At 31.3% G+C, this 23,572-nt stretch overlaps 1 protein-coding gene and 1 long non-coding RNA gene across 2 annotated transcripts; both read right to left on the bottom strand.

Moving 5' to 3' along the window:
• Positions 1–521: 521 nt before the first annotated feature.
• Positions 522–7,293, bottom strand: LOC128170630 (uncharacterized). Its single transcript, XM_052836406.1, has 4 exons — positions 6,982–7,293; positions 5,115–5,169; positions 3,848–4,081; positions 522–736 (listed from the first exon to the last, which is right to left on the bottom strand). Exons 1-4 carry the CDS (start codon positions 7,291–7,293, stop codon positions 522–524), a joined length of 816 nt encoding a protein of 271 aa, XP_052692366.1.
• Positions 7,294–7,534: 241 nt separating this feature from the next.
• LOC128170655 (uncharacterized) lies at positions 7,535–11,644 on the bottom strand. The gene is made up of 3 exons (XR_008241872.1): positions 11,116–11,644; positions 9,371–9,654; positions 7,535–8,696 (listed from the first exon to the last, which is right to left on the bottom strand). It is a non-coding gene; the product is annotated as an uncharacterized LOC128170655 (long non-coding RNA).
• Positions 11,645–23,572: the final 11,928 nt, after the last annotated feature.

The following is a 23,572-nucleotide window of genomic DNA, read 5'->3' as shown; positions in this document are numbered from 1 at the left end:
CCTATAAATGTTTTATTTTCAGAGTAAAATGATAAGAGTAACGTTTATAGTAATCTACGTCTATTTATAGATTTGAATAAGGTTGTCATTGCAAAGTAAATAAAATAGTGCAAGGCGCAATGAGTGCGCAAATAGTTAAATTTGCCGGATGCCTCATATGGACAGAACTGTGATCGGCCGAAGCCGATCACAGAAAAAACCCAAAAACATTTGTATTATGTATACTATCTACTGGCATTATTAACATCCCACATGTACAATAAAAATAAAGCAATAATAAATAGCTTTAAACAAAATTCTCAAAATTTAATTTCAATTGGAAGTTACAAAAATTTACGTTTAATATATCAAATGCATGTAATATATTACGACCAAGTACATGTATAAGTAAGACTTGTCAAGCTGTAAAAAATAACAACCAGAAGCAATCCAATAAAGTCACATTAAAATGAATAGACAGTATAATCGAAATTATAGAGATTTACGTAACGCTCCAGCTAAGACATTTGCAATGATGATGATTATACGGCGACTCCAAACACGTCAACTTCACAAAGAGAGAGATACTCGGTTGTTTTGGAGATCTTTACAAATCTCCCCTGTGGTAATGTCGGACAGTCGATGATGACCACCTGTGACAGAGTACCCGGACCAGCAAAGCAACCACATACAGTGTTAACTGTTGATTCTGTCAGCCCTACAGTGACAGAGACATTCCGCAGGCGGTCTGACACATCTAAAAAGTAATAAAACAAATGTTAATAAATAAATTGTAAATTACGAATAACTCAAATTTAAATATGCATTGCACAGTACCTCAACAGCATTCGACTCGAATAGTGAGATGAACATAACATCTCTTTCAAGTATTCTACGCGGATCGAAATACATAAATTCAATGTCTGATACCAATTTTGAATTGCGTCAAAGTACGCTGATTTCGGTAGCCCTCTGGGGCACTGACTGTTGGCTGAGCCAAGGTTTGTCGGAACTTAAAAAGATGACTGGTTAAGGTTTTAAATTTTGGAAAATGGAAAAAGTGCATGATCTGGATAATATGATGGAAGTGGCAAGAAAGTAACCTTCTTTGACGTAAAAAAAAACACTTCCCAAGCTCAAATGTTTGTGATGGAGCATTATTATGAAGTAGAAAAACATGTCTAAATCCTGACACAGGGCGTCGTTATGGAAATGGCTCTTAAGCTCTTTAGTATAACATCTTGGTTATACCGACCCGTAACACTGATGACCTTTGGCGCCAGAATTTGTACCGCTATACCATCACATGAGAAGAGTATACAGTATAAAACTTATCTGTTCTTGTAGTTCTATCGGCAACCACACGCCTTCAGCTGCCATATGGAAACTGTCTTTGAATGAACTGAGGAAACTTTTTTTTTAGCAATTGCTGGGAGGTTTGTACTTGTATCTGTTTTTGGTCATTTGTCAATATCCATGCGTTATCTATGGGACAGAAATCTTTCGTACTTTCAAATTACGCTTCAAAATGAAAAGCAAACAACTGACAATATCACGAATCGTGTATCTGTCATCACTTTCATTTATTTCTAAGACGTTTAAAATACTTGCCTTTCCATTTAAAGTCACAGGTCAGCCTGATTTTGTGTGCCAGTCAGAAATTTCTTTTTCCACCTACGAACTGTTTTATAAGATACTTATCAGACCCATAAAGCTTAAAAAAATATACGTTGCTGAATGACCCAGTTTTCATTTTATTAATTTAATATTAGCTCTATATATCAATACCCAACCCACTTTTAACCATTTTTACAGCAGGTGTTAACGACTGGGTCTACTGAAATGAATTTTAGTTTTAAACTATGAGAAGCTTAAGGCTGGTGTTTATACCGTGTATAAGGTATTGAGTTAAGCTATTAAAAAGTATCTATATTTACAAAATTATGCAGAGTGTTATCGCGCTGTGCTGCAATACAAATTACATATCCAACAGCCCTCGTATTTTTAGAATTTAATTGATTTCTTTGCAGGTACGTTAAGGCTGTCCAAAGCTAAAATAATATCTGAAAACGGCACTGTCTAAATTATTGACAAAAAAAATACTTTAATCGAGAAATTTCTTTGAAACTTTTTTATACAAATAAACGGCGATATCTTACACTATAATATATGCATTTTTATGACGTCATATGTACTTTATCACATGACGTGTGTATCCTAACACTGTAAATGATCTTCATAAATCGCATTGACGCAAGTAAATAATGATATTATATCAACTATATTTTATAAAAAGATCTTTGATAAGTCATTTTGTTTGCAGCAATTGCTAGAGGTTCATGCAAACATTCCGTTAATTAAAAAAATTGTCAAAATATTTTGCCCACTATCTTGAAAATAAAGCACTTTTTTTCTTGTTAAGCTCAATTTTCACACAATTGGGTCAGATTGTAGGTTTCCCCCCGGTATGAGTCACATTGATACTTATTTTCTTTCCCACTTTGCACGGATATGTACTTTGATTGCATTGATCTTTCATTTGCGCCAAGCTGTTTCATCCCTGCAAATGTGTTCGGTATGTTTTCTTTATCGTCGCTAAGTACGTAATAAATCTAGAGGTCCTCAAATGAAAGTTCACGAGACTTCACCGAGATTTGTTCAGTTCCTGTGAAATTTCGAGCGGAAGTATAAGTGTTCGGATAATATTCTAAAAATTGTAAGTACTGGTCGTTTTTCATATCATATCCTACTTTGATTTATGTTAAAACGGGAAAAGCTTTCAAGATGTATATCTTATTTCACCATCCAGCAGTTATTTATATTAAACGAAAATATTCAGAACAGATTTATCTTTCGTGTTCAACCACGTGTAGAGTGGCGGAAAAAACAAACATTGGGTTGCTTAATAAAATCATAGCCATTTTTGATGCTTGTGGTGTGCAATAACATGTTTTAAAAAATAATGGATGTCCGTTTTGCATTAAAACTTAGTATATATCAAGCCATTTTCAAGGAAAATTCTGCATTTAATGGTATAGTCTGTTTCACTATTGATGTTATTACTAGGTCAGGCGCGGATCGAAAATCAATCCTCAGGAGGGATCTCTTTCAAGCATGTTAGTTGTTGCAACAGCAGACAAAAACTAATTTTTGTATAGTCACATTTATTTCTAGAACACATTTTATTTACCAATTAACGAAGATAAAGTTTAAAATCAATAAACCTCTAGATTTTATATTTGACTACAAAAACCTAGATTTACTGTGAAATAGACTTTATAAACGAGGTACGATTTTTCCTGCGAAACTCAAAAGGTCAAGTTAAACCACGTGGTCTAAAATTTGAATGACAATAACATTTGCAGGGGTGTGTTTTACTTGCATTAAACTATCTCCATTCACTAGTTTCCACGTTGCAGGTAAAGTATCCAAACCATTAGTTTATGAGTAGTCGTTTATCTAATACGAAGCTTTAGAGCTGCTGATTACTTGATACACAATTTTGATAATATTGAATTAAGTATAACTAGTATTAACAACAGCGTCTATGCAAAGGAAACAAGCTGTTTATTAATGTAAAAAAAATCACTTAAAACGTTACAATACATTCCCTGAGAACTATCAAAAGGAAAGCAGAATTTGACAAGCTAATTATTACGTCATATCCTACAAGACTTCTACATTTCGCAATGGAATCAATCGAGTAATCTTAAAAAATACTTTGGTATGCATTCTTTACTTGCAAAGATAATCGGGAGCAGATCGAGATGTTTTTGGTTTATTTGTTTTAAATTCAATAAGTTTAAGTTATGAATATACAAAGTGCACTTTATGTTTATTCTTCAATGCCGTTACTTTGTACGCTTACCGATTCCGTCTTGCTCCAGTCCTCTGTTGAATATTCTGACAGATGTAACGGAATACACAGTTTGTAGATCTACCATCCACCAAGGACTATGGTCGTTTGATTCCGTGTGCGTACACGTGTCTTTCTGAATGTCTGTACCATGGTTACCATCTACAGCATTATCAGCTGTAAAGTTGTAAAAGTTTGAAGACTGGTGGGCAGGTTTACGCAACGCAAGATCCGACAAAACTGTCACTGTTATTTCAAAAACGAAACACAGATTTTAAGTATTGTAAAGAATATATAATACAGTGTCACTTCATAAAATAAAAACGTTTTTATTAATATATAAGCGATTTGTCTAGTTGAGATTGTGTATACATTTATTTATCTTAGATTACATAAAGGTCGCAGCTATTTAGAGTCTAGCTGTTCCACTATGCATAAAAATTAAACAAAAACAAAAAACTTGATCGTAAAATAAAACGTCTGTTTAAAAAAAGAGCAGAATGTATATGAATCAAATCTCTAAATCTTCTGTATGACGAAGCCATATTATTACGTTAAGATATCTGCAGTATAATTACATGCATTTCAAATAAATGCTCTAAATGGTTGTTATTTGGAGGGAAAATAATTAAAATTGATTGTATCGTTTGAAGCTTAGATCAAAATTAATTGCATTAAAATGAGGAGTCAAAAAGATACATGTATGCAAATGTCGAACTATTTTCCAAGTACATTGTTTTGATTACAATAACAGTCTTGTTTACGTCAGCCCCTCGCTGTATTCACTGGGAAAAGACAAAGGCGCAATACCCAGACATGCGAATAATGGAGTGCAAGTTATCTAAGTAATTTACTGTTCTTAAAGATATATATATACGTGATGGTTTTTTTTTAAATTGTTGTTCGTAGTTAACCATATTTTTTTTAAAAAGATACACAAATTAAAATATTCATCATTCAAAAAAATCAAAACTTTAGATGTTTTTATTTATTAAGATTTTTGTTTTTTTAATTTTTTTTTAATTTCTTCTCTTTGAAACCAAATTTAACCTTAACTGCCCTGCAAAAATATTTTAGATCGATTCGTTGCCGGAGTAATTACTCAATGTTTTTAAAATGCAGTATAGAAAAATTTTTATAAGTAAATCTATATGAAAGCTATACTCTAAGCCTGTCTTCCGATACCAAGAAGAATAATATCTAATTAGAAATTTACCGTACAAAGTAACATTTGATATACCTTTCAAACTAGGTGTTATTACTTTTAAGCATAACTTACTATTTTTACATATTCCTTCGGATCTTGAAAAGAATCCACCTAAACAGTCTTTGTTCTGTAAATATAAAAGAGTGACTTGAGAACAAAAAGGGCATAGATTTAAAAAAAAAAATACGAGCAAAGGATGTAACTAAATTGTTATTGAATTTTGTTTTAAATTCTATTGTTAAAGTATTTTGTTTCAATGATCGATATTTCTTATTTTTCTAAGTTGATTCTGAAATAGGTAATACTTATGTTTACATGTATGAGGACTCGTGAAAATAAAAGACACTAACAAGGAACTGAATTTTCATAGTTTTACTCGGATTTATGTTTATGGGCTATCTGCAATAAAAGGAAAAATAAATTCCATATTTTTACTAGGACCCCCGATCCTTGAACTTGGTTTAGCAAATAAAGATAAAATTTTAAACTAAAACAGTTTTCATGAAGCTTATTAAGTATAATTATTGTGTTTAGATGTGCATATCATCAAAGAATTATAATATCATTATTATATGTCCATTTTTATAGTTTACCATCTTTTTAAAACGATTTTTGAAAGTTTGATGTGTACTTAATTTGACCTTGAGTTACGGAAACAAAATGAACAGTGAATATTACTCTATTACATGTATTATTTGATTTTGTCCTAAAGCCTTTTGTCAAGATATATTCTGGAAAAGACCAGTAGTATGTATTTTTTTAATGGAAACCTGACATATAAAACGTATATAGTGGTATAACAATAGACCCTGATTCTAATTAGGTCAAATATTTGCAGTAGGATTCGTTTTATATCATATATGTATGGTACAAATTGGGATATCAACATAAAGCTGAAATGTTGACACTTAGATACAGAATAAGCTAAAGGTTAAAGTAAATGTATAAATTGTACTTCTTCTTAGTAACATATGCCTTTGTTCAAGGTTTAAAAGTTTTTAAGGAAGGAGTCTTCTCGTTATCAACCATATTCTTATAAGAAATTCATAAAATTCTGACACAGTCAAACGGATCATATTAGCAAATGATTATATCAGTTTAATCAAATTTGACCTTTTTATTTCGCATAAAGGACAGGTCAAGGTCACTACCTTTTTCCTCAACTTAAAGGATGATAAAATTACATGTAGCTCTTTGCAGTTATGTAGACATTTGTTTAAGATTTGAAGATTCTATTCTTTAATGAATTGATAGAATATCAGAATGTCTTTCAGCTTATACTACTAAACTGGAACAAATATTTATACTAAAATTGATATTGCTTAGCCCGAATTTCCTCTAATTTTCTTAAATTTTGGGAAAAAATGATTCTTTTTTATGCTTCCAATTAATAAAATATTTTTGATTTGTAGGTATTATGAAGACTTTTTACAAAGATATAAATTGACAGAAAAGCTAATATATTGACCGTTTGATAAGAGAGAAAAACTTATTTTAGTGATTTTTTCACACAAATCAACGTATAGAATGGGCGCTTTAAAAAACTTATAAAAATGTAATTTGATATGCAAATCATATTTCAAAAACATATTTTGAAACCTTAGTATCATATCATTAGTTCAAATTAGTAAAAAAACAATCGAACATTAAAGTTATTGTTTTAAAAATGCTAAAACAGACTCATTAATCTGCAGCAATTCTGAATTGGGAAACATGTGATATTTTCCTACGGCAATATTCCACCAAAAATATAGTCCTTGTTAGATTTTAAACATTGATTACTTTTCCTATGCCAAGTTGTATGAAAGTAAAAAAAGACAGAACAAATATACTATTTTAATTTCCTTTTATCTAGATTTAATGAACAATTAATCAAATTTACGTTTAACAATTCGAAAACCATAAAAGACTCCTTCCTTAATGTAAAAATGGTACTTACAGCTGTCATTTCGAAAACTTCACATTGTGTAGTGGTGGATGACAGTGTTGTTTGTCCATAGCGGAATCGACAAGTGTGTAAACCGTTAAGAAAACAATAATCGAAAGCATTACAGAGTGCATTCAATCCACAAAACAATGCGCATTCTCCAAGAGATTTGATGAGAAGGGGTCGGATATCGAAAACGCACACATCCGGTGTTTCCGACACATGTCCTTCTTTGATGAAACGCAAAGAAGAAGGAAACAAGTGTCCGAAAGAATGTAGCAATATACAACAATGTAAATATAAGATTGCTGCTAACAACTTCATTATATATTTTCTTCCCGCAGTTTCCGCTAATTTAACTGTATATCAATTCGAACAATATTTGACTTAAATGAATAAATTTATACACTATTTCGATTCACGATCAACTAATCCCTAGATCAACCAATCAGAAAACAAGTTGTCCTATATATATTGATATACTCAAACAAAATCTATATTAGTAATTGATCTCACAATTACTTTTATTTCTGTAGTAATATATATCGATTCCATATTCAATCAAAGTACTGAAAGTACTGATAGGCGGAAGCATGATTGCAAGTTGTCAATGTCATAGTGTTATTATAACTATTTTCTTTTTAAGAATTAGTTTGATATATATATAACATAAAACACTATACTAATATGTCAATTAAGGTATATACATGTAGTAAATGTGGAAATACTCTGTTGATCATGCCTTAAATAAAGATTAAATGAAAAGAGCAATTTAAACATCAAAACATTTTTTTTGTGAAGTACATTCGTATAACAGTTGATACTTATATGCAAGCTGAAATTACAGGAAAACATTTTCATTTATTATGCCGATTTATTAAAAATGTTCATTTTGACATCAAAATGATGAAAGAATATTATAGTATTAGAATTTAGTAAACTTTTTATTCTTTACATTAATGTTTCACAAAAATGCAGAAGTTACATTTATACATCACTTGATTACAATATTTTACAGAATCAAGTAGTATGTGTGTCACTTTGCTTACCTGAGAAGCAATAGCCATTGAGAAATCAGCTTCATAGAATAATACACAAAATATATGGACAATGTGTTGTAAAAAAGGTATTCAATAAAGAGATTTTGATGTTTTCTTAATAGATTCTCAAGTTTAACAGTAACAGGATGATTTCAAAGTCATTTTATGTGTGGAGAATTGCAGACCTCTAATTGATCCTCAGATTGCAGTTCATATATTTTGTTGACAAATGTTTAAAACTTAGAAAGAATGTATTTACTTACTGTACTGTATACCAAACATATTTTACAAAGATCAAACATATATGCAAATGTTGAGAATTACAATACAATGTAAAAGCCCAGTAATTTATGGAGAACTATATATTGATAGTCAATAATGTACAAATTATGTGTCCTTTACAATTGCTCCATGTTGTACTGTCAAATCACAGGTGTCTAGTATTGAAGACATTTGAACTTTTAACATTTAAGTTTTTATTTTAATACTAATGGAATCTTCAAGAGAACTTCCACCATTACAGAACATAGACTTTCAAAGAATCCCTTTATAGCTGCATGCCGTAATGGTGTTTTTGGAAAGCTTGTAATCCTGGAGTGTGCCATTTGTGGTAACAATAATTTCAATTCACTAGTGTTGTCTTGCATCCATTATACCAATGACAACTGTCTTTTTCAGCAGGATATTCTAAAATGTGTTGATGAAAAATGAATAATGGATATGTTATCAAACAATATTTCATTACAATATACTTGACCTCCAATATAGAAAACATGGATTTTAAAAAAAATTAATCTATAAATTATTTTGAATTTAAATTATTTATTTTCATAAGTATACATGTATTATGCAAATAAAGGATGAGATATATAAGAAGATCACACGATATGAATTATCAATAATTGTAAGGTTATTTTGGTATATAACATACAAGTAATGGAAAATATAGTGAATGAACTGTAAATGAAAGTTTAATTTTTTTCTCCAAAATTCTTCAGTTTTTAAATCCATTTAGTACAAGAATATTTACTATATTATTAGAGATATGACAACAAGATATCTGTGAGTCAATGCTCACTAGTGATACCCCTGCTCTGATGTGTATACAAAAAAGCATAGTTAACATTACATGTAATTGGAAGTTGACATCAAATATTTTGAAAAATCAATCATACCGAATGGCATGCCTTAACAAAGAGTGAGTTTAAATTTCAAGCATCTGCGATTGTTGCTGAGATAATGTTGACAAAATTTGTGTTATAGACAAACAGACACACAAGGGTAAAACAATATACCCCCTCTCCTTCCGAGCATGGGCATAATTAGTTCATACTAATTTAAAAAAAAATGTATTTACTAACCTTGAAAATGGCGTTAAGGCCATTAAGATGAGGATTCTAGCATATTTCAGATGCCCTGCTTCCATTTAGAAGTTGCAAACGTACAATGTTTGTCCCTCTTTAAAAGTGCTGAACTGGGAAGCCAACACCACATTTTTATAGCATCCGTCTTTTTCTTTGTTTTGCTTGAATTTAGCAGTGCACCCAAATTTAGCAACTCTCCCCTTCACCAGAGATGAAGAATGATGTTGGGATATCATTGTCTCCTCTTGTCAGTTAATGTTAATCAGTTTCTTGACATTCATCTGAAAGAACATATACATACTAAGTATGAAACAAATAGATATATGTAAGGTTATTATCTATAATCATTGTCAGGTATATAATTGAGTCTTTTTGGAATTGCAATTAATCATGAACATGGTAGATCAAAGATATACTGGTATATAGTCCAAGTTCTCATGAATTGAAAATTTAAACTATCATATAAATAATGATGTAGAGAAATTTCCATCGGAAATTTTAGTCACTTTCATTATAGAGTAATGATAACGTAATTCTGAGATACAAGTAAATACAATAGGTAAAAGGATAAATCATATTATACTCTGTCCCGAGTTTTTGCTTCCACCACTTTTTGCTTGATATTTCAATAATAGTAAATACCTTTGTGCTCAAACTACGTTCATCCACTAATATAAAAAATGTCCAGATTATCTGTTTTGAAACACCCCCCTCTACCGTCTCAGGTTTCAATACACATCCCGAAATTGAAAGTCTACGGAGATTTTGCATTGCAACAGTCATTAATAAGCCCGGATGATAACGTCAAAAAATTGCGCGATGTATTCCGAGTGTATTCCGAATAGAGAGAAGATGTAAATATTCCCCATTATAAATCTCTGTGAGGAATCTGTTTTCGTTTTCCTGTGAATTTTTCTGAGTGGAAAGAGATAATTGTTCAATGAAGATATCTTGGATATATTCCCTTTTAACGATTTCAACTGTATTTCTTTCACAGGTATGTGTAATTTTATTAAAAATCATCAAAAAGCGATGGAAGCAATAACTTGTGACAGACTATAATTTTTTTTAAATGTTCAATTAAATATAGAAGTCTCTTTGCAATAGCCTATCTGGAATATTTATTATACCAACCAATGAATTGTATCTTGTATAATACTTAAAAGCTATATTTGAGATATTTTTAGAGAAAATTAATTTGCAATATTCATGAGTCATTTTTAAACCAAGCTGATTATTGTAATTTTTTGTGAGCAAAATGAATGAACCCTATATCATACAGTGCAGTTCGTTACATATTATAAAATCACCATATGAACATATAGATCTGCATAGATGTCACAAAATATTAAAGGTTTAAAAAAGGAAATGTTATCTTCTTTTATATGCGATTCCATTGTGCTAAACTTTAATCTTTAAAGATATCCTGTAGGCCTCGCTTTGTACAGTATTCATAACAAAAGACCGACATTTTAGAATAATCGATGAATGCCTAACACAAACAATATAAATTCTTTCATAAAATTTATGTACTTATCTGAGATTTCTGATTCTAACCCCCGCTTGTATATTGTGACATGTCTCCTCCGCACGTCACAATATACAAGCGGGGATAAGAGTCATAGGAATTTCGGATTAAGAATGTACCAGCTCCTCGATCAAGATAATTGTAACATGAAAATCTAAAATGATGAGGCAAACGTTTATACAATGAGAAATAACAGATTAATAACCTAACTTACCTTACGTATGTCGAAGATGGACAGTCACCAGTTTTTCTCAACGTGGATTTGTTGACAAAAATTTTACACTGCATAACGTTATGCAGTATTGTCTGAGATTACTACGCGAAACGTTGGTATGTTTACAAATAATTTATAGGCATTGTATCATTAATATTCTAATAATCTTTTTTAAATAGATTTAAACACACCCTTGTTTATTTAAAAAAGCATTTATTACCCGTTTCCCTATGTTCCTTCTGTACTCATAAACACGCATTAATTTTTCAAATTGAACTATTTTTTCCCTCGGAATTTCATCTACAGGCATCAGACTCCGTGCTTATCCTTTGTTTATGTCGCATACCATCGCAAGAGTTATCGTTCGTTCCTGTACTATCAAAAACATAAATCTACCACTTGCTATCTTTGCTATAGGCATTTTCAATGGATAATTAAAAACGATGAAGTAAAAATTTAGAGACAAACTACAGTTCTATTATCAGAAACGATGTTTAAACGGGGGTCGAACAGTGTGTGTGTGTGGGGGGGGGGGGGGGTGTGTTGTGTTGTAGAGTTGTGTGCCCTTAGTTTATATAACATCCGATAGTTTACCATGAAAAAGGGCAGGAATTTGACCTATGACGTAGAAGGTCATGAAAGCAATTGCAATAGGCGCTTCCGCCTAAAAAAGAAAGACCAAAAAAACCCCACTTAGAACAAGGAAGCAATTAGAGCATAAACCATTGCATCAAATAAAACATAGAATGAATAAAATCTAATGAGTTTAAGTGTAAATAATGAATTGTTTTAAATAAGTAGCATTGTTATTTGATGGGTTTTTTTTTCCATGGTTTGAGATAAATTCTACATTATCAAACAAAAACGCCTATCTGTTATTATTATCTTGTCTGTTTTATCTTCACAGGATGCTTGATTCTCTGTTTTTTAGAAATGATTTAAAATTCGTACTTGCGGGGAACTTTTAAAGTCCAGTTACTTTTTTTCATCGTTACCTTTGTCATGAAACAAAATAAAATATAAGGTTGAGCAGACATGACTTTGTTTTATTTAAAAGCTTTTAATTTTCGTATTTATATCAACTTCATGATTAAATGAGATATATATTTATTGTGAACTATGTGCACGTTCAAACATTTTTAAAAATATCTTAAGTTCAAACAATTTGATCTTAGTTGTTATTTTTAAGCTTTGAATGTGTATCTATTTTACATGTATTATTAACGATACTGTTAAGCTATATAAGGAACATTTAGAATTATTGTAATTATCAAACGGAAAAGTACAACTTCTTTTGTAAGGAATACTTTTAAAATGAAACAACAGAAATAATTTTTAAAAAAATGTATCTTATTCCCACACCTGAGCGAAAAACACTAAAAGCATGGGTATGATGTCCATGAAGCGTCAATGGTACATGATTCATGATTTTCGGCCTTAGGATTGAGTCATGATGCCCAGTTAATTAGTGCATTAAATATCTTTTTTTACTTCCATATACACATTATAGAGAACATTAATAGCAAGGTTATAGCTTCTATCGTGTTCTATAAATTCATTGTAAAATTAATGGACCCTCGCTCAATGGTTCATTCCTAGGAGGTGGACAATTTGACCATATGGTGGGATTGATTAAATCAAAAGGTTTTTTTGTGTAATCCCATATAAGTTTAAGAATAAAGTAAATACCAGGTTATGATGTACATGAAGTCCTCTACCTAGATTGATGAAATCATGGCCGCGTGGTACATGAAAACCTGCAATAAAAAAAGTCTACTCAGGTTATTAAACCATCCAACACTCTCGGGAACGATCTTTTATTTTACCCACTTCAAAACTGCCATTTAAGGCCCATGGGGCAAGGATATAAAAAAAAACACCTTAATATTCTGTCGGCTCTTTTCATACTTTTTGTTAATTGAGATTTGCATGCATCAAGATTACAACAACGATGATAACGGTCAAAAAAAGCATCAGATAAAGGTTCAAACTATTACACAAAGGGAAAATACAAATCAAGTGATGGTACAAATGTCAGTGCCTAGAGACCTCTTGTTTTTATATTAAAAATCACGTAATCTGAAAAAAATACAGAACATAAGCACTGAAATTGTTTTATTCTACGTCTTAATCTTCAAATATACAGAGAACATTGCTTTTTAATTTAAAGGTCAGTAAATCGTTTCATTCTAATCCCTTGCAGATTTTGACATTTATTAAGAATTATTTACTTTATATTTTATTACTCTAAATGGCGCATTGAAAAAAGAATGGTTTATCAAAAACATTTATCAAATGAAAATTCAAACAATTCTTTATTTGCGTTCCATTGCAGCATTTGAAAGTTACTTAGTTATTAAACTTAGTAATAGTTTATGCAAAAAGTTTAAAGATTTCTTATTTGTTTAATTCAGTGAAGGTTTTAAATCTTACATAATTTAGTCTGATTTCCTTAAATCCATCAATACTAAAAAGTATTACTTAACCATTTTCTAATGCCAATAAATTTGAAGAATACTTTCTTTTGTCTCATATATTTTAAACATCATTGGTACTTCCAAAATATCACATTTGCATGGATAAACTCGAAAACGATTATACAAAGACGTTTTAATTTTCATTGGAAGATTGTTATATATTCTGTCCATCAAAATTGGTATTCTCAGCCTCAAAATTGTTTCTCATGAAAGATTTGACTGTTTTTTACAAAAATTGATTTGGAGCGATTCTGCAATTTTCTGCTACATTACGTAGCATTATGATATGCTGAAAGCTTGGTTATGTAAATGTCAACAATGCGGTATGTACATGTTTTTATTTCGTAAATGTGCGATATCATCTGCAATATCAACCCGTGCACGCACAAGTCAAAGTTTAGTCTAGTTTCATATTTTAAAAAATGCATCCTCGAAAAATGATTTTAACTTCAAATTCAGACAATGTATTTATTGCCATATATCTTATAGCATTTAAACTTTAATAAGATTTGATTAATTGTATATATATTTCATACTGAAAATGACATATTATGAAATGGTTTCACTATCCCCTAGCCTGCATGTTTTGAAATGCATTATGATTGATTTATTTGATATGCATGCTACATGTATACACAGAAAAGTACATTTATGACTGAATACATGTAGTGCATAAAACAAACAAACAAATATAAGAGAACACTGTCATTGTAATCCCCTGCAGTAGTTCGATTACCATAAGATTAAACTTCTTTATATATATATTATTGTCGAAATAAGATATTGTAAATTTAAACAAAACAAAATCTGTCTACCACATATTTATTTAAAAAAAAACATTTTACATGTCTCCCCTGCAATATTTAAAATTCTAAACCAAACGGGAAAAACGGCTATTTAAATGACGAAAATAGCGGGCAGGCCACTGCAAAACGGGTTCCCCTATTTTTGTGATCGAGTTCGTCCGATCACTGTTGTGTCCATATGAGGCTTCTGGCAAATGCTTCCACGTGTGCACGCATTCCGCTTGCATAAGTAGTTCTTATAAAAACTTGAAGTTTGGTTTAGTATTTATATAACATTTTTTTCAGTTTTATTTCAATTCATTTACCTTAAGAGATGCAACATACATAAAACACAGTTAGACCTGTTAATTCAAAAATGCACATTTTGTCTCGCGCGTAAGAATTTCGATCGAAAGATTCATTCAGTAATGCAGTTGTCCTCAATGAACGGACCTCAATCATACGAAGATGCTCCATGAACTGACCTCGATATATTGATTTTCCATAATAGTAGCTAGGAAGACGGCTTGATTTATAAACAAGCTTACGTTATAATGCGACCTCAATAGCAAGTTATGATGGCATTCAATGTTTTTCAGTCGCATTAATAATGAAAAAAAATATTTTAATACAATCATTTCTTGGTATAGGTGTTAATGCTCTTTGAAGAGCCATACTCAATATTCTGAAGAAGAAGATACATTAACATTAAATTATTATGTTAAAAATATAAATCTAGACAAGGAGTTTACGAACGGCTTTCCCCAAATTTATTTTAAAATTAAATTTGTTGACGGTTTATAATGATGAAATTATGGTGTACAGATTCAAAATATTCTAAATTTTGTAAAAATACAGTACTTTTTTAATTATTTTACATCAAACTGATCATGTTGATTGCTTCTAGCTATCAATATATCATTATTGCCGATCATTCCTTTAAAAGTAATACTTGTTTTTACGGATAACTCCTCCTTCAGATTTCAAGATAGGTGGTCGTTGTTTTGCAAATCAATTATACATATATAATTGTCGTGCATAATACTTGGATTTTAATCTTTGATATCTTATAAAAAATACTAGCTGTAGAACGCAATTATTTTTTCGCAGAACATTGTATATAGGGTACCCCTATTGTACGGATAACTCCTCTTACCGTTTTGAAGTTAGGTAATTGTTGTTCTGCAAATCAATTGAATATTAATTTGAGTTGTGCATACTTTTTGGGGTTTTGATTTTTTGTAATTTATTTAAAAGACACCAGCTGTTGAACAAAGGTATTTTTAGTAAAAAAATGCATATAGAGAACTCATTTTTTTCTTCAGAAAATGTAACGTTAATAAATCAAATCCGTGTTGAAAAATGGATTATGGATTACGGTTCATTGGAACAAAAACCCGTTTTGCTGTCAAACTGACAGCTTTTCTGTTGTTAAACTGATTTCCTTTGTTTCATTCTTAAACGCAAAGCGACACATAGTAAAAGCAATATTCCATTCATAAAATACTTCTTCACTTAAAATTCAGACAATTACATTATTGAAATACCATGTGTCAAATGTTTTTGATATTGTATAATTTTTTGTAAAAAGTAGAAATAACATGGTTATGAGTCCATTATCTTGTAACGTGGATGAGCCAGTCGATCTCCAAGTAGCTCTCAAGATAGTTTAAATTCATTTTTTTTTCAAGGGAACAAGAAAAATAGAAAATATTTACAAATTTTCAATCACTTTCATCCTTATCCTCACTTTTGTTGAAAATTAACTGCTTATTAAAACTCAAGAAATAAATTCTTAATAAATACTATAGAACTAAATTATCTTAAAGGGACATGGTCAGGATTTTGGTCAAATTCTTTTTTATAACATATTATAATAAATACACCAGATAAATTGTATTTGAAATCCTATTGGAATTTTGACGTAGGTTTCAGATTGGCTGTTTCTTTAGAGCTATGAATTAACTATGTTTCCGTAAGAAATAGAGAAAACAATACTTCGTAGATGTAAATACATACAGTCGTTATACATATTCCTTTGAAACTCAGAATACATGAAACGGGTCTGACCATGATTTTTAAGGCTTTTTATTGGCTCAAAAACGGATCACCAATACATGACAATAATGTCTTTAGATAAAACGCTACCGACACTGATAGAATTGTGACACATCTATTTATACATATAATTAAAATAATTCTGAATTGAAAATCGGGCATACCGGAATGGTGTCAATAATCTTGGAAACAAATTGTTTGACAATTAGTATATCTCCACGTTGCATTTGTTTTAATGTATTGCTATAGATATTAAAATAATCCCTGTAAAACAGAATCTGTTCATTTAAATCAGATAACTTAATGGGGTTTGGGTTTTTTTTGGCATTTTCAATTTTGTATAAAAAATGCAGATACTATATATCTTACATGTACATCAGAGAAATAAAATTCACTTTTGTACCACAGTCACTTTTTGTTTAAAATGTTACAATTTATTAACTTTGTGTCATTTGTTAAGGTACAAGAGGAATAATGCAAATATAATGCAAACATCGACTAGAGATGGATCGTACACAGATGGGAACGACTATAGAAACACTTCCAGTGATGAATTTGTATTGATTTTGCAGTAGAAAGTTGAAATAAATAAATAATTAAAATTGTATTCGCTCTCTTACGAGCATCAGATACCAGTGCATTGTTTGAATCGTGGAAATTTGTGTTATCAAAACATGAAACTTATAAGAAAAAAAGTCATTGTAACCATAAGGTAATAAAACCTGAAAAAATGACATGGCTCTTGTTGAATTAAACATCTATATTTTGTGGAAGGCATTCAAAGCTATATAATTGTAGGATAGACAGTGTGCACGTGCAAACGTGTGCGAGGAAATCTATTAAAAATCATTCTACATGTATAACTTACAAATGTGCCAAAAGTCTAAAAAAAAAAACCATATATTAGGATACAAAATGTATATACAGTGATATTGCTTGATATTCTTTTTCATTTCATTTTAGTGTCTGAAGTATTTCTTTCTGAATTGCTATTAGACTGGGGTTGAACTAATCATACATTACAGACCTCCTGAGAGAGTTACACTACGGCCAACGCGGTTTGCGTATTTACCGCGAGTCCTCGTGGTGTTAAATTGATCGCGGTTTAGCACAGGTTACTCAGGTAAAACCGCGAATCCTCGCGGTACAGCTTCTCACCTTGGCCACACCGTCGCGGTACTGTGAAACCAGTCCCAGGTGAAAACTATTCTTGTTTTTTAACGCGAGATACCTCCCCCAATTTCTTCTCATACGGGAAATATGATTGAGATAATTAATGAATATTACTTCATATTCCTTTATTTTATAAAAGGAGTTGTTTGTTACAATTTATTATTATTTAATAAAAAGTGGGAGAAATAAAAGGAAGGTGTAATAATGCTAATACAGAATTGTGTATACTATTTTGTATACTCTATGGCGTTACATATAAATTAATCTTGGCACATTCATCGCTGACAATTCTTGGTTATCAATGAATTTGATTGATAATTATATACCCGGTAATAAACACTTCACCAAAATATCTTATTTCGCCTCGAGAAAGTAATACTAATTATAGCGTTTCATTTACAATCTTTCATATTTAAATCTTACCTTTAAAACATACCTTACACTTGGTCATTTCTCTTAAATAGATTTAAAGAATTCGTTTAATGAATAACAAAATACATGTAGACATATAAAATGTTTTGAAGTGCACTCGCTCATCACCGCTGCGACCCGAGTTCTATCCCCGTGATCGACATTAGTTGAATAGATATGCTGGTTGCCCGCTTGGACACGTGGGTTTTCTCTGAGCACTCCGGCTTTCTCCCACATCGATGACCCCCTCGCGCTAACATCCGTGCCAACGAAAGATATTAATAAAAGTTGTATAACTTGTTTATCAAACGTATAAAAAAAAGGTCCAATGAGTTTACGAAAATGCTAATGTTAAAATCGTGTGTATTTAAAAATTGACTTTCCTATCCGATCTACCAAAAGTATGATGTTCAGTGGGTCGCGCAATATTTATGTTTGTTCAAAACCCGGGATTTAAAAATATGAATGATCATTTATTCTGGGGTATCCAATTTCGCAGTGTCAGTTGACCAAAAGAGGAAGGTGAATTGCGTAACATTACGTATACAGTATATGTATATAGAATTTTGGTGGTTGCCGTCAGGGTGGGTGACCTGCAGCAATTAGTGTGACTAGGGGTCCGCTAAATAGAACTTTATAGTCCGTTCTTTCAAACAGCAACATTTTCTTGATAGAATGATTTAATTTCAAACAAATGAAAATTGTTTTTCAATTTAAATTTAAGAAAATTATTCTGCGTATTCATAACACAGTATTTACAAAAGACATCCAAAAAATTACCTTTTAATGATATACTTTATATTCGATTGAAATACAATTAACGAACATACTATAATCAGGGTTAATCAGGAATGGAGAGAGTAATTGAGAACACAGCTAAAGTAAATTTTATATACACATCTAGTATTTGTACTTTTTAAAAAAGTAAAAATGTGATTGTTTGAATGAATGTAAGTTTTGAATCATTATGGGAATCATATGAACAAAGATGTGTGTTTTGTGCATAAGTAAAAAAAAAACTCTTTACGCGATATGTGGTATATTATTTATTCCTCTAGCCTTGTTAAAATTAAGAAAGTTTTAATTTTCAATTTTCGTAGAATTTTATATATTTTGATTTTGGGGAGAGAGAGAGAGAGAGAGAGAGAGAGAGAGAGAGAGAGAGATGTCTCAACATTCGAAAAGATTTCTCATGGCACGTGGTCAGAGCACGGGTGCTGTCACAGACAGGAAGTGTTATGTAATAGTTATACACACCCGTAAACACAGGGATAACCTTTCTATAAATTGTGTCGTACTTGTGACTTTCTATATACCTGTCTGAATAAGGCATTATTTTATCTTCATGCAGTAAAGTTAGAAGGCGCGTATGATCAGGGACTTTTATATATACATCCCTGGTATGATATTTCTGAAAACGCCCGTTACGGAAACATGTGCTATTATGTGCATTTCAATCAGAATACCGTTACGGCTACATGTTCTACTTTAGCAGTTCACTTAAAATTTTAGTTATTTGAAATGAGAGAGGGAGAGGGGGGAGGGAGAGAGAGTCTCAGCATTCAATAAAATTCTTCACGGCACGTGGTCAGAGCACGGGTGCTGCAATGGTCAGGAAGTGTTATGTAATAGTTACACACCCGTAAACACATGGATGACTGATTGTCAATGTACCTGTCTGAATTATGAATTGTTTCGCTCTAAGTGAGTCTCTGGTCCATATCCTTCACCCCCAATATTACCAAGTTTAAATCGACTCTCTTAATTCTGTCTCTCAAAAGCCTTGATCCCTCGAAGTCAAACTGCTGTCCCGTTATTCATAATCTGTTGTTCTTTTACTCTCGATACTCCGAAGTGGCCGATATATGCAAGCGTTACCTAATTTTAACACCTACTTTGTCATTTTAAATGGCTCAAGGCATTAGACGCGGGACCCGTGTAACGGGATTTTCTTCAGGTGACACTTGTCCTGCAAGGTGATAATTGTTCCATGATTGACCATACCGTTGCCTAGACTATAATTAGCACCGATCGTCCGAAATGTACATATAATCTGATTTATTTAAAACGAGAGAGAGAGAGAGGGGGGAGGGCGGAAAATATTTAATGAGTCAAATTGAGGGGAAAACATACATTCTTCAAGTTGAGTTGATGCCTACGGTAGCGACTTTATAATAGTACATCACGCAATATTTGTCTTCTTTAAATCTGTGGCATATTTTCAACTCATAATATGCAAAAAAAATAATACTTTAAAATAAAATATTACTAATTTCAAGTACACTTATATGCATGATTTGCGTAATACATTGCTATGTTTTGGACTCTTGAACAACATTAACAAAATACATGTAGCAATAGTTTTCTAGAAGTTTTTGTTAAAAACAATTCAAAGAAAATAATGAATTTTTCTTCTAATGATATTTATATCTAAATTCTAACAATAATTAAAACAGCGCTTGTTTTCTCCTTCTTGGTTTAATCCCTGATACAGATAACACGCGTGTTACGGTGTCTTACACCATCGCGGTAAAATCGTGGCTCCGCGATCACCGCGATGACAATACCGCGACGGTGTATCGCGGAAAAGATTAAAACACCATCACGGTGTCGCGGGAAAATACGGGATCCGCGTTGGCTGTAGTGTATAAACTGAAAAGTTTAAGGTAGAAAAACACACCTAGAAAAAGTCAATAAAGTTAACAGTAAAGCGTTTGATTATGAAAGACATAATGATAAATAAATTGTACAAATGTCAAATAAGCGAAAAATTTGCAGTTTTCGGATAAAAAATTGATATCTAAAAAATTCAATTCAGAGACGATATCCGACGATGTCTTTTTTACAATTTCATTTGTCAAGAATGGCTACAAAAAAAATGGCCATAGATAGACACATTTACAGATACGAGGGTTGATTTGAAATTATTAAGACATTTACTCTTACTCCCTGGGAAAAAAGATAATTTTTTTTTCCACCAAAAAATAAACCATGATGTATTTTTTTAACATCAAAATTTTGAATTTAATGACTTGTTTTGTTTATTCCTGGTAAGCTAACACACTTGCATCCAGTGACCCGGCGCAACCACAAAACCATGGAAACGTCATTTTTATGGGTTTTTTCCCCTTGGTCCTATGTTATAAACACATTTCAAATGAATGAAAAGCATGATTATTCATTTTTCATCTTTTATTTTTATTTTGTAATGGCAACAGATACATATACTTTCTATTCTTTTTTCTTAAATTCCAAAAAGTAAACTTACTGTGAATCTTCCCATACATTCATTCTTTTCAAATCTTGGAACTGTTAAAATCAGTTTGCGTTGTAAAAGAGGTACTTGATATTTAGTCCCTTTGTTTTTATTCTAGCTAAACAGTGGGTGAATAAACCCCGATTACCTGAGCCTTTGACCCCTTTCCATCGTATCGTTTTTATTTACCCAATTTCTTAGCACAAAAAAAGTATTCTTCCGAAATTAACACCAATTTTATGTATATTTACTTCGCTGCCTTGACGTCAAAATTCAATAAACCGTCTCAGTTAATTTCAATTGCTAGGTAAACATTTTGAAACTCTCTTTGTATTTAAACTCGAACACTAGCAAAACGTTCACAAAAATGAGTCACAATAAATAGCAAAATAAACATACATAATATGATTTCTTTGATCAAGAATTGTAGGTCTAACAGCACTTAAAATGAAGATGTTTAAGTTTCTTTTAGCTCCGAGTTTGTGCCTGCGCTGGGTCCCTACTACAGACTTGTTTACATACTGTTATAAACAAACTATTGCTTACGTAGCTTTGTTCATATGCCAAAGCATTGTAAGCTCTGTAACTTGCTTATTACTCAACGAATGACACTCAAATATTGGTTGCATAGGAAAACTCCTTTAGAAAGCATTGCAAACACTAAAATTGGGGGGGGGGGGATGACAGAAACCGTAGGCCCTTTATATCTTGTACACAGTTCCTCAATAGAAAAATGAATACGCTCACCGGGAAGTAAATTGATCTCTCAGTAATAAAAGCACTCGCGAAAATGCGGAAATTTCTCGATTTAATTGAAATAGATAAAAAATTCCCATTTAAATTTCCGCCTAAAAACACATTGTGTTGCAAGTTTACTTTAAAAAACATAGTCACTGCTGCAAACGAAACCAAAACGAATTGAACTGGTGGAAATCGTGAGTACTCTCTAACTGATCGTGAGTTTTATGTTTATTGACTTGACATCACTTAATTAATTTTAAATTAAATCCAGAATTATTGTTTATTTTGTCTATAGTATTTTTATAAAGGGAAGACCATGAAAACTATGGAAGCTTGCACAAGCAAGCATTTTTTACACATATCGTTAGCCTTCATTTTTCAAAACAAAATTACATAAAATTTGTTTGTACACTTCAATGCAATATCAAACAATGATCCGATGAAATTATTGCACCATATTTCAATGTTTAATGATTGATATATTGGACGAAATATTCTATGAACGACTTATATGTGTTCAAAATGATCACATTATTAATCATAGGCCGTAAGAAATCTGCTGAATAAATTAAGTTTGTTACTGGATTTTACTGAAACGCAGCTGTAAATGTCAAATTTTGAAGCATACATATAGTAAGTGGGTCTTTGTTGCTTATAAGGTATAAAACTGTTTTTGCAGTTATTCTTCTATTTGAAAAAAACAAAAACACATGATGTCAAAATCCTGCATTTGAAAGAACATTTTTATTACTGAAAAGACGAAAAGTGTCCGATGAGCGTAATCATTCCTCTTCTTCGGGTATATTTAAAACAATTTTGAGTTATGTTTTTGTGTTTTTAAACAGGCTTTTAAGTAGTTCGACAAGTTCATTATTTTTAATAAACAGAGCCCGATATACCACGTAAAAATTAAATGATAATTTGGAATTCGATAATAGCACATATATAAATATAATATAGACGCCATTTTATGAGGAAATTTATATATTTATTTACTTGGGCTCGGTCAGTGAAATCGGGTTCGGTAAGCACATTTTTTTTGACATGGTACTGAGGCAAACAGATAGCAATAGAATTTAGCTGATCAAAATAGTGAAAAATATACCATTACTATCTCAATGATTTAAAAAAAAAATATGGTTGAAAATAACATACTTCGATTTTATTTCAATTTACATTTGTATGTATGCATTGATGTTGTACGGCCGTAAGACATGTTTAATATTCGCAGGATTGAAATATTGGGTTTTTTGGGGCAAATATGGTGAAATTACGTACACCTTATTCATAAGCTAAATTCCACGTGACACTGTTCTCATTAATATTCATGTCTTCAAAATTTCTCCCCTTACGAATAAAAATTACATGTCTTCTATGTATAAAGTTGTGTGATTAGGTCAACATTTTCATTTTTTGAACGAGAACACGAGTTGTGGCAATGTATAGATTATTTGTGTATAATTTTGTCACCAGTGATTCACCAGTGATTCACAAGTGATTCATACTTCAAATTCACTTCAAATGCCTCCCTTTATAACCATTAGATTATCTAAAAA

Source organism: Crassostrea angulata, chromosome 2 (assembly GCF_025612915.1).
Source record: "Crassostrea angulata isolate pt1a10 chromosome 2, ASM2561291v2, whole genome shotgun sequence".
Classification (NCBI taxonomy): domain Eukaryota; kingdom Metazoa; phylum Mollusca; class Bivalvia; order Ostreida; family Ostreidae; genus Magallana; species Magallana angulata.
Note: the sequence above shows the minus strand (reverse complement) of the source record. Positions and strands in the feature narration are given on the sequence as shown.